Source organism: Onthophagus taurus, chromosome 6 (assembly GCF_036711975.1).
Source record: "Onthophagus taurus isolate NC chromosome 6, IU_Otau_3.0, whole genome shotgun sequence".
In the NCBI taxonomy this organism is placed as follows: Eukaryota; Metazoa; Arthropoda; class Insecta; order Coleoptera; family Scarabaeidae; genus Onthophagus; species Onthophagus taurus.
In genome coordinates, this window is record NC_091971.1 from 19,713,039 (window position 1) to 19,731,505 (window position 18,467).

An 18,467-nucleotide genomic window follows, 5' to 3' on the forward strand; every position below is an offset into this window, starting at 1 on the left:
CTTATTATGACAAAATCTCAAAATAATGGAGTAGTAACATAATAATAATAATAATAATATATCTTCATTGTGCCTTCCACGGAATACAAATAACATTCTGTTTCATAATATAAATTAAAGAAGGAACACAATGGGCGGGTTCCAGACAAAGTCTGCTCATACCAACCCAGTTGGTTGCAAAGAAAAAAATAAAAATTAACCGAAAAAAAAAACACGAGAAAGAAAATAAAAGAAAAAAGAACATATGATATGAATTATAAGATACTTCAACAATTAAAGCAAAAAAAAAAAAACACAAATTTATACTGCCTTCACAAACTCCAACCTGCCAACGGTAAATGTCGCAGCATCAGATATTATTCTCCCCCTTGCTGCTGAAACCACAGTCGCATCAAACACTTTTTGAATGTGCATAAGCTCAGAGTTCGCATATCACTTGGCAATTTACTATAAGATTTGTAAATGTGATAGCTGAAGCTTCTTTCAAATAGAGACGTTCGATGTTTTGGTGGATATATAGGATTGCTTAATCTCGTAACATGTGGGTTTGTTGCCGGTTTGAACTTAATTTTTTTATACAGGTATTCTGGCTTACATGAGATTATAATTTTATGGAAGAGACATAAGCTATGAAGGTCTCTTCTTTGTTTCATTGACAACCATTTTATATCTTTTAGCTTATGAGTAACTCTATCAAATTTTCTAATACCATAAATATACCTCAGACAACTGTTTTGCACTCTCTGTATGCGGTTAGAAGTTACCACATCAACAGCCGGGTGGTAGAGTGGCGCCATATAATTAAACTGGGATAGAACAAAAGACTCACACAGTTGCTTTTTTAGATTCACCGTAAGATAGGCTCGATGAGGATAAAGTCCACGCAAATAAGAATAAGCATTTTTGATGTAATAGCCAATCTGCGATCTGTATCTAAACGTATTATCTATTCTTAACCCCAAGCATTTGGATTCCTGAACTAAACTGATTATTTCACCATTCATTTGTATATTTAACACAGGTCTGCTACTAGCCCTGGCATTACCGAGACACATATACATGGATTTACTTGGATTGACTTTCAATTGATAGTTAGCTGCCACACGATACATTCTATTTAAATCGCTATTTATTTTAGCTTCAGCAACATGATAATCAATACCTGGGAACGAAAAATATAACTGTAAATCATCAGCATACATATTAATTTTACAATACTCCAATTGTTTTGCAAATTGTGACGTGTAAAGCGTAAACAACAACGGCCCCAGAACTGACCCTTGCGGGACACCTGTGGTAATCCTCACCACGCTGGACACATCGTCTCCTATCCTACACATCTGCGTCCTATCAGTAAGATAATTATTTAATAGAGAAATCGCACCTTCAGTAAAACCCAAGCATTTTAAAGTATTACATAATTTCACGTGATAATGAAATTCTTTTATAGGATTCATAACCAGACGATATGTAATTTAAGTAATCAATTTGTATTACCATAAATAACATTAGTTGATACTTTTAGGTCCTCTATCTTTAAAGTAACAGATACAAAATATATCCCATTAGCTGTAAATTAACCTTACTTTTTTTAGTTTCTGTATTTAAAAGGATTCGATTTTTTTTCTTAGTCTTACTGAGGTCATCTAGTATGGAGGCCTCAGTTTTCTGTTATCGGCCTCATTGTCTTTAAAAAGCAGGAAAATGTCAAAAAGGCTTGTAGTTATTAGTTCTAATTGTTCTAGTTCTTCTAGTTTTCAATATTTCAAAATCGCGCTTTTGACACATGCGGACAAAAAGTATATCGATTTCAAAACAAACCGTTTGGTTTAACACTTTCTATTTTTGAGTTTCGAATTCTTAGCTCTTTGGCGTTTCAGTTTCTTATTATGACAAAACCTCAAAATAATGGATCTTAACATAATGAAATTGTTTTATAGATTTCATAACCAGACGATATGTTATTTAAGTAATTACTTGTATTACCATAAATAACATTAGTTGATACTTCTAGGTCCTCTATATTTTAAGTAACAGATACAAAATACATCCCTTTTACAACTAAATTAACCTTAATTATTTTAGTTTCTGCATCCAAAAGGGATCGATTTCTTTTTACGAGTCTTATTGAGGTAATCTACTATGGGAGCATGAGCTTTTCCATAGTCGTGCTATCACTATATTACAGTAATTAATTCACCAAACTTTTAGTAAACTCGTTCGTAAATTAATACGAGCAGTAAAAATTTACAATCATATCGCTGAATTGATTGGAGATTGCATGCTTTGGTATATAAGCTATTTGAATGAGAGGATTGTACATTTTGAAATGAGTGCTCAACTGGAAACCCCGATATCTGTTGGAAAATCTACGTTTCGAAGGTGAATAATTTTATAGGAGTCAGTATCCTATCTCATTTTTTTAAAGTATATCCTTTACTTAAGTTATGAACAAGCGTTCTTTGTTTAACGAGTTCTTAACCAGCCAGAAATAAAAGCTTTTTGATGTCGAAACAAAGCATTGTTGTTTTTGTTTTTTTTTTAATTTATACCGGGCGTTTAAAAATTGTGTTCGGATATTTTAACCATTTATAGTTCTCATCAAGATAAACAAAAAAGTCTTAGGTCCTAAAATCAATTGTTTCCGAGATATAGTTGATTTTACGTTGCTTTTCAAGAAAATTCATTTCTTGCCGTTGCCCATGCAAAAAATTTGTCTGTAGTTATTGTCAATCTCACGTCACTTTCGCTAGTATAGTTGGGTGCTTTTATTTTATGTAAGCATGAATGTATTTAGAAATAGCAGACATGCAGGCATAAATTTTTCACAAAATTGCATCAACGTTTGTCGGAAGTGGGTTCTTTTAAAACAACTCACCATGATGCTGGTCGACCTCGATCTGTTAGTACTCCTACAGTAGAAGAGAATGTTTTGAGAAGGGTTGAAGAAAATCCAAATGCAAATGTAAGAAGTATTCTGCTGCAGTAAACATTAATGCCTCTCTAGTTTGGAGAATTTTACGTTAGCAACAATTGTATCGTTACCATGTTCAACGATTTACAACGTTTCGAGAAGAGCATTTTGTGAAGTGATATTGCAGAACCTTGCATAAAAATCCGATAATTCATGCTAGTGTTTTATTTGCCGACGAAGTTGCTTTTACAAAAGACGGAATTTTGAATTTTTATAACAATCATGTTTGAGCGGATGAAAATACTCACGCTGTTGTGCAATCGGGAAGCCAGTATAAGTTTTCTGTAAATGTTTGGCTTGATATACTTTGTGACCGATTGATATGACCAACGATTCTTTCTAATAACTTAATTGGTGAAACTTATTTGGACTTTCTGCCAAAAAACTTCGAAGATGTACCTCTCGAGGATAGGTTACAAATGGTTCATGCATGATGGCGAGCCTGTATATTTTGCGATCATTGTTCGTAATTTTCTTAATACTGAATTTTATTGTAGATGGATAGGAAGAGGAAGTTCAATAGTTTGGCCACCTAGATCACCTGATTTAAATCCTCTAGACTTTTTTGCATGTGGTTACTTAAAATCATTAGTGTATTCAGCACCTGTTAATAACTTGGAGGATCTCCAGCAAAGAATTGATTATTTCCAGGAGTTTTCGAAAGAGTGCGCGATTTTTTTATACGAAGATGTCAAGCATTTCTTCAAATAGAGCATTTATCTTAAGCATTTTGTGTTCAGTTTTTATGTTCTGTTTGTATTTTCCCCAATTAAATGAACATTTGATGACGCTTTATTAACTAATAACACTGGAATTGTTTATATCTTCGAAACCACTGCTTTTAGGACCTAGGTTTACTAAAACTTTTTTGTTTATCTTAATGAGAACTATAAGTGGTCAAAATATCCGAACTCAATTTTAAACACCCGGTATGTTTTCAGATGATAAATATTAAAATTAACAATAAGTGAGTTGTAGAACGTTTATCAATTACTCATATAATAATATGAATAAAATCGTTTTACGTTTTTTTTTTTTCAATTGTGTGTTGGTAATGAAAAAACGGCTAAAAGTTACTTTTAAAATTTTTTATTCCATATAAATTTCGTTTCGCACATCATTTTTAGATCATCATTCATAAAACTTTTTGTTATAACTTATAATACCTAATTGAACAAAAACCATCATCTGTTATGCTTAGATACAAAGACATTCTTCTTATTGAATAGAACAATAATAAAAGCTTCTATTCTTCGTAAATAGCTTTAGATAGTAGTAGCACGACGTCAAAGCGTCTTCTTCTTCGTCTCGGTTGAGTTGAAGGAACCGAAGAAGAGATACCGGAACTGGTTGTGTTGGGTTCGGTTCAGGTGTCGTTTACCTATATACAGACGTCTTCGACAGGAGGCGGGTTTCAATACACTCTGCCAACTGTTTCCTTTCGTCGCACTCACAACTGGATATCAATCTTTATTTTTTATTACTTGAATTGATTCAATATTGAATGATTAACCCTTTAAGTACTTTTCAACGAAACTTGTTTTCATGAAATTACAACGCGGTTAACGATAAATTATTAATTCTAATAGTGTTTTTTAATCATTCATATAGTGTGTACGTGCACGTGTTTGTTGTATGTAGTAACGCTTGTTCTTTAATCGATCGTTACTTTTCGGTTTGTTTATTATTTATTTAGGTTGATTTCAGATATCCCTTTAATTGGAACGTAGACATTTTTTCATTCACGTTTTAAGGAATAACTCCTTTTAAAACCAAAGTTAATTCTGTGGGATGTTTATATTTAAATCTTGCCTGGACGATGACTTTGGCGTGGCAGACTCGTTAATTGTACCATCAAAAATAACCACAGTCCAGAAATATATTACTATATTTACATCGTAGTCTTTAAGATTGGAATGGAACGTTTAGATAGAGGCGCCCACGCTTAAATCACTAAACTGTTGACAATGATTTGACCCATTTTAAATATTTTCTTTAAAACGATTTTAAATGTTTTCGTTTTTTACTTTCTCCGTTAATTTATTGTGTTTTATTTTATTAGTCAGGGAGGGCAAAAATAATTTCTGCAATTTTAACTTTAAAGAGTAGTTACGAGTTTCTTTTCGTCTTCCCCCTTATTTTCTTTTCTTCCAAAGAGGGCTCTTAGCAGTCACGGTTGGTTTACTTTCCCACATTCGTAATCAACCGACTTTATCACGCTTTGGTAAACTTTAGACTTGATGATACATGCAGAAATGGTTCAAGACGTTTTACAAGAAAAAGCATTTTAAACAAATTATTATATATTTAATAATACATTCATAGATATAAGTTGTTTTGAAACTAAATGGAAATTACAACTTATAATTCTATAATTCCCACCGTAATCAACAACTTTCACTAATTTAACGATTCAATTATTCATTCATAATGCACCTACTCTTTTCAATCACATTTTTCTTATTTAATCCCACGTTGAAATGAAATGTCATGTTAAGAGTTTTTGTAATTATGCGATGACCCGTTAAAAAAAATCATGGCTTTGTTCTCTTTTCGTTTTCAATTTTCTAGTTAATAAAGTGGTCAAAGCGAAATCATTTTCGCCGAAAAGCTTTCTCTCCATATGAAAGCACGTTGTAGGTCCCCAATATGTATATATAGAACTCGAATGAGGTGTGGAGTCCGAACGTTCGAATGAAGCGGGCTCCTCTTGGGAGTAGGGCCCCCCGTTCCCGTGTGTGCCAACTCTACCGTTTTCATCAACTTTTTCCCAGTTGAATTGGCGCTTCCTTTGCGCCCGGCCACCGCAGCCGCCGTTTAATCCGCCGAGAAAATCGTGTTCGGTGAAAATCCGATAAGTCCTGTTTGAAATAGTTTTTCATACAAAGCTACGCTCGGTAAATTCGGAGAAAAACGGCACGAAAAAACAGTTTTAATCCACCTTTTTGTTGTGTTTCTGTCAGTTGATTTTTTTTTCGTTCGGTTTGTGTGTTAGGAAAATGCTGAGAATGTTGCATTTCAATCTCCGTACGTCCTACAGGATATATTTAGCTTCGAACATGTTTTGTGCGGTGGACGTGTGTTTGTTTATGCGTTGTGTGACGATGTGTTGTTTCGCACGTGGCTAGAACACTAATTAAAATCTGCTCAAAGGACTCTCAAAATCTTACGCTTCTTCTTTTTGTTGCTGCGCTATTGGTATTAGCTTCTTTCGCTTAAAACGATGGCTGTTTTTCCAGGTTATAACTAATCATTTTTAATTATAATATATTAAAACATAATATAAACCTCGCACGTAGCTTAATCAAAATGCATCCCTTAGGATTCTCGGTTGGTCTCTTATTAACAACTCGAGAATTTCCTGTACGTTTTCTAAAACTCTTGCGTCAGAGAGAATAAGGATGATAAGTACTTCGAAAAGGTGTTAACACATCCCAAGCTATCTAATAGGAGAGTGAAAGAACTGATCTGTTTCGTTCAAATTGTGTTATGTCATGAGTATTCCTAGAATGTTATGCGGACAAGATATTCACGTTGAGAGATATTATAAAGAACGTTTGTTGGGATGTCATTAGAGTAACCTACTCCCACCAGAGCAGGTGGTAACAGACTCACTATAAAATAGAAAACCATGTCCTTGGAATAAACTATAAAATCCATCTATAGTATTACTAATTTCAACTCAATTTGTGGAATCATTGAGCTGAAAATATCTTATTTTTAAACATTTTTTAATTATTTTATATTTTTATTATGCTTATAAACTTTTTAATAACACTTAGTTAAAATTTATTTGTTAAATTTGTCATCACTAGAGACAGTTTCTAAGTTATACGATTTTTTTACTGGTTAAATTTAAGTTAGTACTTCATAAAGTTTGTAACAAACATGATTAATAAAGTTAACATTATTAAATAAAACGTATAAGAAAAAACGATAATAGAATTTACCGTCAGTTATGAAGCAACAACTAGCTGAGATAAACTTCTTAATATCTCACGGAAGGGAAATTTTGTTCCAAAAATAATAACGTTAATTTCGCAGAAAATGAAATTTTATATTTAAAATGAAATCAGATCTTTCTGTTTTGAAATTTGATACTAAGCAAAGATTAAAGCTTAATTACAGCAGTGTTTTTTTAACTCACGCACTTTATGAGTTGAAATATGAAAAGTTGCATATACGCTTGTAGCAGAATGAATACATTGTTAGTTTAAAAAGATATAGGATGTTTAAACAATAAATTTTTTCATTTAATGTGTTAATAATTTTTAAAATTTTAGTTGTAATAGTTCTGCACCAAATATTCATTGAAAAATGATGTTGAAAGTTCGCAAAGATAATCGTGTGCAATCCGCTACGGATCAATGACGTGCTGCAGAATCAACAGGCTGTAAAGCTTGAATGCATTGAGCATGATATGGGTACATATTAAAATTGTGTAAAGTTTTTCACATTTTTATTTGACTGAAAATAAAATGGTTTGATATTCTTTATATGCCAGTAAAGGGATATTTTCGGTTAATACTTTATTGTTGTTGTCGCAATGTCTATAAATAAAGCCAATATTTACATATTCTTCATCGGGGAATCATGAGGATGGGAATTCATTGATAAATATATTAACGACATCGTTACATAAAATTCCCTGCGCAATCGATGCTGCACCATAAACCATTATTTTTTGTTTCTATGGTAGATCAAGTTGATTCTATAGTTATGGTAATTACAATACTCTTACTTTCCATGGTAGTATCAGATTGTTATCTTTCATATTTTCTTGCCCATCTTCTCCCAAAAAGGATCGTCATTTTAAAAATGGGATTATTTGTTTTGTTTTTATCAATGAAAGATTATTGGATAAGCTATCGTTTGGCGTGGAACAAGGTTCATCTCGAATCAGGATGTCGTAATTAGTGAAATTCATTAACTGAAATTTACAGTCTACTCGCAACTGTAATCCGATCTTTCATTTCCGAGGTTGTGTCGTATCTTTCTAATCTTTTAATGATCTTACTTGTTTATTAATGCTGGAGCATAGATCGTCATGAAAGTCGGTCGTTCTTTTTCAAATCTATTGCTTCCTCGCTAACGAATACTTTAAAAATCAAGATGAAGTTGATGAATGAGGCATTGAGCACAGGGTCCGAAGGCGAATAGAGCACTGCAATTATTTTTACCACAACAAGTGGTTTCTGAGAATAACCCTAAATTATGATGAACGTTAAATTTATAGATTTAATATATAAAATCAAAGTTATTTTTAAACTTTTCACTATTAAACTCATATCAGGTTTGTTCCAACTGTACAAATTCGATCAGTTCATACACACGTACAGTACACGATAGATACACGACTTTATTCTGTGCATGTTAGTCCACAAAATTGTCAACGTTGTATACATATGAAATAAAAGTCTTTCAAAAACTTGTTACACAAAACAGTCGCAACACTTCAAAGAATAAAAAACTATCCAAAATGGGCAAGCACTAAATGACATGACAAAATGTGACCAGGGGATTAATTAGACCAATTTGGAGCGCGTATATGAACTGTCCGATGTTGATCTTTGGAACACTTGACAAAAAGTTAGGGATCAGTGAACGGTTCGGTTGGCACAGTATTTTTCAACTACGACAACCATCTGACCATCAACTGATAGGCAAGAGTATTGTTGGAACAATCCTATTGTAAACCGCTGTTTTGAAACATCAATTTTCGCTGAGGTCTGAAAGATTGTAGTAGTAATATTACTTTGTATGGTTAAGTGTAATGGTATGTATAATGGTGAAATGGGAACTAACTAAGAATTTGATTCAAACAACGGGGATTTGGTATAGATCATCATTATTCTATTACGCTACTGATGATTTTGGTGATGTTGGCCTTGATTCAATTTCAACCTATTTAGGGTTATATAAATCTGCTTTGCAACAATTGTCAGCTTTCTAAATGGAAAGAGGGTAGTCAGGTTGCATAATATATAGTTTATTTGTAATAATTAGCAATCAAATCTAGTGTTTCTGTACTATGTCTTGTTGTTTACTTTCTACATTTTGTTAAAATGTACATATGTAGATATGAAGAGATTTGTGTATATTATTACTACCAGCTACTATCAATTTATGTTTGAATAAGGTTCTAAGAAGTAATATTTCTATTGACCTACCAATGGTATTTTAGTAATACCAGAATTTTTTTCTTTCTTGTCAACATAGTGGGAACAATATTTTGATGACATACACTAATAATAGCGATGTCGTTTTCATGTGATATTTTTGGTATCAATCATATCTGCAGCAACTTTATTTACTTATTTATTATCAGATACGACATTCACATTTTGAGTTGCAATTTTATATATATTTTCCTATTCATAACTATCTACTTCACTATAAAGTGCCTAGAAATCGGTATTCAAAAGTATCAGAAAGAATATCACTGAAATTTGAAATTTAGGGATTTTCCTTGGAAAAAAGTTTGTACGAATACGAATAATAACAAGAGAGGGACATTTCATTTGTACGTAGTGAATGATATCTCCTTACAAGTGCATTGTTACAATGGCCAATTGTACGTGAATATACAGCGAAAACTTTTAGAAATATTCCTCGTTGACCTTTAAATGAGGTAGCATAACCTAGTGATGTCAATTATATTATAAAACAATGCTAGAGACCAACATAATTTCTTCTTTTGATATGGTATTCCTTCAACATTTTTATATATGTATTTCTCGGCTTGTTATGTGTATGACTAATAGAACCATGATCGCTTTATTCTTCTTTGGCATGTAAGAACACACTTTGGCATCATGATTATAAGAAAAATTAGTTGAGTCTTTCTTTAGCATCTTGCAATATCTTTTTACCCCTTTCAATATCCAATTTCAAAGTTGTAATAACGTTATCAGTGGTGATATTTCTTCGAAGAAGTTTTTCAACTGCAATCGTTCGAACCGGTTAGACATTTGATGAATCACAAGCTCAGGAAACCTTTATCCCATATTTTATTTGTTTGGTACACACAGTGTAAATTTAGTATGAATAAGTCATGTAGACGATTTGTTAAACAAATTTTTGTTTAAGACAGAACATATTATACCCCATATCCGCGTTGCTTTATCTATTTTCATAGATTACAGGGTTATTTTTATTATCAAAGCTGATAAATCTTAGCTTTATTTTTATTAGATTAGATTAGATTCTGTTTAATTTCTCTGCATATCATTTACAGCCAAAGAGCCCAAACATTCATCACATCCTTATATCAACCAAAAAAGATTATTTTATGCTGAGCTGTTAGTTTTTTAATTTATTTTATAGTACATATCTGATATTACTCATTTTTGAAGACATTATTGACTTGTAAAATTTTAAAATCTGTTTAGATGTTGTTATAAAATATTAATGTAATCTTTTTGCACTCAAAATATCTTTTTTCTCTACTACCATTTCTTGTTCTTGGTTTGATTCCTTTATAGTGTACGTATCTGCTAATAGCAAATATTTTCATCATCAGCTACAACATATATTTCCTCTTCATTAGATCCGTTAACTTTCTCTACACACCCTTAACATAACAACCAATGCACCAAGAAGAGAATTACAACTTTGTATCAACTGATTTTTGTAAGCTTTGCAAACTGTTAGTTTTTCAATTTTTTTATAACTCATATCTAATGTTTAGAGAGACATTATTGACTTAAAAACTCTTTAGCTTGTTGCCATAAAATATTACGAGATATTATTTGCGTACTTAATGGTGGGCTAGATTAATATACTTTCTCTAAATATTTTTGTCAGAATAACATTCATCTTCTTCCTCTGTTATTATTCACTGCTCGTGGTCTATTTCCTTTATAGTATATGTATTTGCTAATGGCAATTAGTTTTCGTCATTAGATGCAACATAACATAACGTCTCCTCTTCATGTTCAGAATCAGAATCTTTAATAAATTGTCTCTACAGGTTGCCTATACTTTGCAGTCTTATCAGCAGAGATTTCGTAATTTGACGATATGTGTTCATTCCCAAGAATATACTAATATGTGAAATATCCGTTTATTAAAGAAATTAATAAAATTAAACCTTACCAAGATTACATTTCTTGATTTTGCTTAATTATTACTTACTATAATATAAATAAAGTGATATCCTCAATCATGATATAGCGATAACTCCTTTAGAAAGCTACAAATTGTATAGAGGTAATTGGTGTTGCTACTGGATTAACATATCTATTTCATATTGATACTGGTAGCAATATATTTTACTATCAGTAAATTTAATGCATTTCAATTATTAAATATTTTTTATTTTAATTAGAATTTGTAACAGGTGTGACCCAGTTCGGGTTTAGATAACGATAATTAAATTTGAATTATTGATTTTGAATACGCACTATTTTTTCAGTTTGTAAGTTTTTCCACATTTTGTGATAAGCTCAGCAACTATACATTTGCAGAGTTATTTATGTATTGAGACGTTAAAGTCACTCTCTTAATTAGTAATAAAATTTATTAAATTGGTAAACTCTTCGCTATGCAGTTAACAAATGAATTTTCCTATTATTTTGCACTGTCATATAGCATTTTAGTGTTTTCTAGCATTAATGGTTTATTCTATTAACATCTATTTCTTATGAATCATTTGCAAAAAGCCACCAACCCCACTAAACACACCATAACACTCATAATGTCTCGCCTGTGACAAACTGCAAATTTTAACATTAATATTAAAATGAAAATAATTACCGTAGCGATGTAATATAGAAATTCATTGTGTTTCAGACTCTAAAATTCACTCATAATTACATGTTTACATTAAACATCGCTTAAAGATGTAATAATTTCTTATGATGAACATCAAATTTTATTATCGCATAAAACGGCAGTATTCAATCTTGTTTAACTCAGTAATATAACAAAAATTATCACTATATTTTAAACATTCTTTGTACTACAAGTTTTTTTCCAGTTAAAAATTTATTTTTAGTTTTATTACGAGTATGACGAATGTTTATTTCCAGATAGTCTAAATAATACGTCGAAAATTAATTGTACAACCAAATTGAAACTGACTGGTTATCGATTATTTTCCTAGAAAATATAGAGAGTTGTAGCTCGTTCCTTATAAACTATAAATTTCTATCCTGTCAAAATAGACCATCCCAACAAGGTGTGGGAACCATGCGTTGTCCGATAAACGTTAAAATATTTATCATTTTCTAAAAATAGAATTGATTCCCTCTCAACAATATCTATTCACCTAAAAATAACATAACCAGAAACATCACTCCAGTACCTACAACCATTCTGTTTGCTTGATTTTCTGTTTTGCCAACGTTTTATTGTCAGCGAAACTCAGCTAAAACAATTTGCAATTCAAATGTTGGTCCTCCACTTTCGTTTATTGCTAGCCCTCCTACAGTCTGGCACGTGTTCAACCCTATTTTTTTCTTCTATTTATGGCCTATTTTAATTTTTCCTTTTAAACTGACCACGGTGGTGTTGGTTTCGTGATACTGAAAATTTTTAAGTAAGAAGAAATATAGAACGCCTTCATGCGGCATGAAAACGGATCGATCGCCGCATTGCTAATTGTAACATCATTACTAATTCCTCGTCATTTTGACCCATTACCCTACCGCGTGGATAACAATGATAAATTGCGTGTGCGTTATTACTCTGCACGTAGATACCATTTTGTGCTGTTTCCACTTCCTAATCGTTAAATAGAGTTATAACTGCAACCAATTTATGATTAATTATTATGAAATTCATTGTTATTATGATTGCACAATTTGTTGATAAATATTAAATTTAATTAAATTTTTTTACATTGTTTTGAAAGCTTTGATTGTATCAGTTTGTTGATAAATCAAAATAGGATAAACCATGGTGCAGAGTACGCGTAGATTTTAATCGTAAGCTATAAGTAGCGAGTACAGTTCCTTCTTTTGTACAGTGTCAAGTCACGCTAACAACTCCTACGGTTGTTTTCATTGTTTTCCTTCTCCGATGAAGCTTTGTTCTGTTTTCCTCAGTTACGATTCGTGCCAACTTTAATAAACACGTCACGACAACCTACAACAAAAAAAACGCGCCGAATTTAATTAAATTTCCCCTAATTTAATTCAAAACTAATTTAGATAAAACCTTTATATATTTGAATACAGTAAAACCTCAATATAACAGATCTCGATATAACGGACTTCGGATATAAGAAACTCTTAAGAAACGGCTAAATCTTCAGCTAATCTCGATAATTCTTCAATTGTTCTTTCTCAAGAACCGATTGACATAATCGGTTTTTGAGCTACGATTTTTAAAATTTTTAGCTTATTCGATACAACCTCGATAATTCTTCAATATGTGTCAGTAGACAAGAGATTTATAGTAAGTAAGAAATAATTTCAGCCATACTGAAACTAGTTTAAATTTGCTTAAAAATCTATTGCATCTCATTTCAATATTTCAATCGGTTCTTGAGATACGATTTTTAAAATTTTTCGCTTTTTCGATACAATCTCGATAATTGTTCAATATACATAATTGCGCATAAAGAAACATAACAAAGAGATTTATAAGGACTAAGATATAATTTTAAGCACACTAAAACTAGATTAAATTTGCTTCAAAATCCATTTTGTCGCATTTCAATATCTCAATTGGTTTTTTTAGTTATTTATTAATAAATTACATTGATTGTTATGGGAACATTCATGGATGTCTCAAAATTAATTAAATGTCAAACAAGCGATAATACAAAGGTTCGTATTACAGCGATAATACAAAGGTTCCTATTATCGTTCTCCATGGTTACGGCCAAATAACCGCTGAAATACACGCAATTGATGGAAAATCACGAATTCTTATTGTCTGTTAACGTTATGAATGAAATAGTCTCTATAATTCTGCCATATGCATCATTGTACATAAAGAATATAACAAAGGCATTTATAGAAACTAAGAAATAATTTTAGGCACACTAAAACTAGATTAAATTTGCTTCAAAATTCCATTGTATCTCATTGCAATATCTCAATCGGTTCTTGAGATACGATCTTTAAATTTCTCGCTTTTTTGATACAACTTCGATAATTCTTCAATATGTACTATTGTGCATAAAGAACCATAACAAAGAAATTTATCGAAACTAAGAAATAATTTTAGGTACACCAAAACTAGATTAAATTTGCTTCAAAATCCATTTTATCTCATTGCAATATCACAATCGATTCTTGAGATACGATTTTTGAAATTTCTCGCTTTTTCTATACCATCTCAACAATTCTTCAGTATGCATCATTGTGTATAAAGAACCATAACAAAGAGATTTTTAGGAACTAAGAAATCATTTTAGGCACACAAAAACAAGATTAAATTTGTTTTAAAATCCATTTTATCTCATTGCAATATCACAATCGGTTCTTGAGATACGATTTTTTAAATTTCTCGTTTTTTTCGATACAATCTCGATAATTCTTTATTATGCATCATTGTTCATAAAGAACCATAACAAATGGATTTATAGAAATTAAGTAATAACATTAAGCACACTAAAACTCGATTAAATTTGCTTCAAAATCCATTTTATCTCATTGCAATATCTCAATCGGTACTTGAGATACGATTTTTTAAATTTCTCGTTTTTTTCGATACAATTTCGATAATTCTTTATTATGCATCATTGTGCATAAAGAACCATAACAAAGAAATTTATAGAAACTAAGAAATAATTTTAGATACACCAAAACTAGATTAAATTTGCTTCAAAATCCATTTTATCTCATTGCAATATCACAATCGATTCTTGAGATACGATTTTTAAAATTTCTCGCTTTTTCTATACAATCTCAACAATTCTTCAGTATGCATCATTGTGTGTAAAGAACCATAACAAAGAGATTTATAGAAATTAAGTAATAACTTTAAGCATACTAAAACTAGATTAAATTTGTTTCAAAATCCATTTTATCTCATTGCAATATCTCAATCGGTTCTTGAGATACGATTTTTAAAATTTTTCTCTTTTTTGATACAATTTCGTTAATTCTGCAATATCTATTATTGTGCATAAAGAACCATAACAATGAGATTTATAGAAATTAAGAAATTATTATAGGCACACTAAAACTAGATTAAATTTGCTTCAAAATCCATTTTATCTCATCGTAATATCTCAATCGGTTCTTGAGATACGATTTTTTTAATTTCTCGTTTTTTTCGATAACATCACGATAATTCTTCAATATACCTCATTATGCATAAAGAGCCATAACAAAGGGATTTATAGAAACTAAGAAATAATTTTAAGCACACTAAAACTAGATTAAATTCGCTTCAAAATCCATTTTATCTCATTACAATATCACAATCGGTTCTTGAGATACGATTTTTAAAATTTTTCGCTTTTTCGATACAATCTCGATAATTCTTCAATGTACATCATTGTGCATAAAGATCCATAACAAAGAGATTTATAGAAACTAAGAAATAATTTTAGGCACACTAACCTAGATTAAATTTGCTTCAAAATTCAATTTATCTTATTGCAATATCTCAATCGGTTCTTGAGATACGATTTTTTAAATTTCTCGTTTTTTCGATACAATCACAATAATTCTTCAATATACATCATTATGCATAAAGATCCATAACAAAGGGATTTATAAAAACTAAGAAATTATTTTAGGGACACTGAAACTAGATTAAATTTGCTCCAAAATTCATTTTATCTCATTACAATATCTTAATCGGTTCTTGAGATGCAATTTTTTAAATTATTCGCTTTTTCGATACAATTTCGTTAATTATTCAATATGTATTATTGTGCATAAAGAACCATAACAATGAGATTTATAGAAACTAAGAAATTAATTTAGGCACAGTAAAACTAGACTAAATTTGCTTTAAAATCCATTTTATCTCATTGCAATATCTCAATCGGTTCTTGAGATACAATTTTTGAAATATTTTGCTTTTTCGATAGAATCTCGATAATTTTTCAATATACGTCATTGTGCATAAAGATCCACAACAAAGAGATTTATAGAAACTAAGAAATGAATTTAGGCCCACTAAAACTAGATTAAATTTGCTTTAAAATCCATTATAACTAATTGCAATATCTCAATCGGTTCTTGAGATACGTTTTTTTTAATTTTTCTCTTTTTCGATACAATTTCGATAATTCTTCAATATGCATTATTGTGCATAAAGAACCATAACAATGAGATTTATAGAAACTAAGAAATTAATTTAGGCACAGTAAAACTAGACCAAATTTGCTTTAAAATCCATTTTATCTCATTGCAATATCTCAATCGGTTCTTGAGATACAATTTTTGAAATATTTTGCTTTTTCGATACAATCTCGATAATTCTTCAGTATGCGTCATTGTGCATAAAGATCCACAACAAAGAGATTTATAGAAACTAAGAAATGAATTTAGGCCCACTAAAACTAGATTAAATTTGCTTTAAAATCCATTATAACTAATTGCAATATCTCAATCGGTTCTTGAGATACGATTTTTTTAATTTTTCGCTTTTTCGATACAATTTCGATAATTCTTCAATATGCATTGTAGTGCATAAAGAACCATAACAAAGAGATTTATAGAATCTAAGAAATAATTTTAGGCACACTAAAACTAGATTAAATTTGCTTCAAAATCCATTTTATGTCATTGCAATATCTCAATCGGTTCTTGAGATATTTTTAAAATTTCTCGCTTTTTCGATAGAATCTCGATAATTCTTCAATATACGTCATTGTGCATAAAGAGCTATAACAAAGAGATTTATAGGAACTAAGAAATAATTTTAGGGACACTGAAACTAGATTAAGTTTGCTTAAAAATACATTTTAGCTTATTGCAACATCTCAATCGATTCTTGAGATATGATTTCTTAAATTTCTAAATTTTCCGATACAAAAGAATTGTTTTGTATTGGATCATATTATCCAATTTCACATTTTGTAAAAACATCGTATAGCAGAATTTAAGTAACAAAAATTCTAGAACCAAAAAATTTCAGAATGTTTTAAAGTGTAAGCTCTAGTTTTATTTGTTTTCAGCGCTAGATTGTTTTATATTTTTATTGAGCTAAAAATAGAATTAACTAATAAAGAACACAACGTTGTGGATAACTGTTCAAATTTGTGTGCATTAAAATTATTCATTCAAACAGTTTAAAGTCTAAATTAAAAATTTCACTCCCTTTTCCGTATTAATCCGTTATATCGAGATTTTACCGTAATTAATTTTATATCTGCAATACTTTAATGAGCTTTTTCTATTTCCTTTTAGGTTCGATAATGTTTCATGTAAGACGTCGGCCGGCCGATTGCGCCCCAAGGAAACGAAAAAAGAAACCGGGCGCCCTCGGGGCGAACGCCGGCAATCCAAGGGGGGACATTCGAGGGGATTCCATTCCCATTTTGGTCGAGTTGGGACCGGATGGATCAGCACCACTTCCCGGGGATACCGCAAGGACCGTTCGATTGAATAACGATGTGATGGAGGTAAAGATTGCAAAGTATTTGAATAATATTATAAGGGGGATTTTTAAAACGGCTGGGTTTTCGTAATCCGCCTAAGAAGGTGGATTGAAGAACGTTTTCTAAAACGTACCACGTACGTTCGTTTCTCACGGGAATAACAGTTAATTGCATTCAGATATTCCGAGAGGACGACTACAAATAGTACGAATACGAAGAAAACTTTTACTCAACCCACTCGATACTCGTTTTAATAATGAATTCGCTTTGAATTAAAACAATTTCTGTATTATTTTTTATATACCTACATAAATATATGTCTTAGGTCGGTTCGGCAAATGGAATTGCTTTACAATTATATGGACCCCACATCCAACCAAGACACTGCGTTATAACAAATACAGATGGGGTAACATCGTTAACGCCATGTCACGCAGATGCCCACACTTACGTAAACGGACAGAGGATTCACCAAACGACGATACTCGCACATGGAAGCCTTATTAAATTTGGGAACAGTAACACTTATCGGTTTTTAGATCCTTCACAAGAGGATAGATCTCGACATCCGGGATTCGTCGATAACACTCGAATATACGACAGGTAAATTTTTATTTTGCCTTGTTAATTTTGAATGTTCATTCGCTAATTTTGATTATTAAGCTTTTTTTGGAATGATTATTTTTTTGGTTGTTATTTTGGATTTGATTTGCTAATTTTCCCAATTTATTTTGCGTTCATCGAAATCGCTTAGGTCGCCAAGAGCTCTTAGCCCCATCGACCATAACAGGGAAAATTTTGAGACCACTTTTGACCTTGAAGGAAATGTTGAAACGGTTTCGACCGCGAGCGGACCTAGAGAAGATAATCGGTCACTTGGTTCATCATCAGAAAATAGGTTTGTTTCCTCTTACAAAAAAAAAACGCATACATTCTTATCTTATTATTATTATCTTCGATTATTTCTTTTTCTTTTTTATT

The 18,467-nt window shown here is 31.2% G+C and overlaps 1 protein-coding gene across 4 annotated transcripts in view; it reads left to right on the forward strand.

The window, feature by feature from the left end:
* The window catches only part of LOC111418769 (adherens junction formation factor afadin), a 92,927-nt gene that overhangs the window by 50,572 nt on the left and 23,888 nt on the right, over positions 1 to 18,467 (forward strand). For 3 of the 4 annotated variants that reach the window (XM_071197014.1, XM_071197016.1, XM_071197013.1), the window contains exons 6-8: positions 17,296 to 17,510; positions 17,812 to 18,089; positions 18,241 to 18,384. In XM_071197014.1, the coding sequence (XP_071053115.1) occupies positions 17,296 to 17,510; positions 17,812 to 18,089; positions 18,241 to 18,384 (637 nt within the window). The remainder of the gene's footprint in view (positions 1 to 17,295; positions 17,511 to 17,811; positions 18,090 to 18,240; positions 18,385 to 18,467) is intronic. The other variant, XM_071197015.1, reaches the window with a different exon arrangement.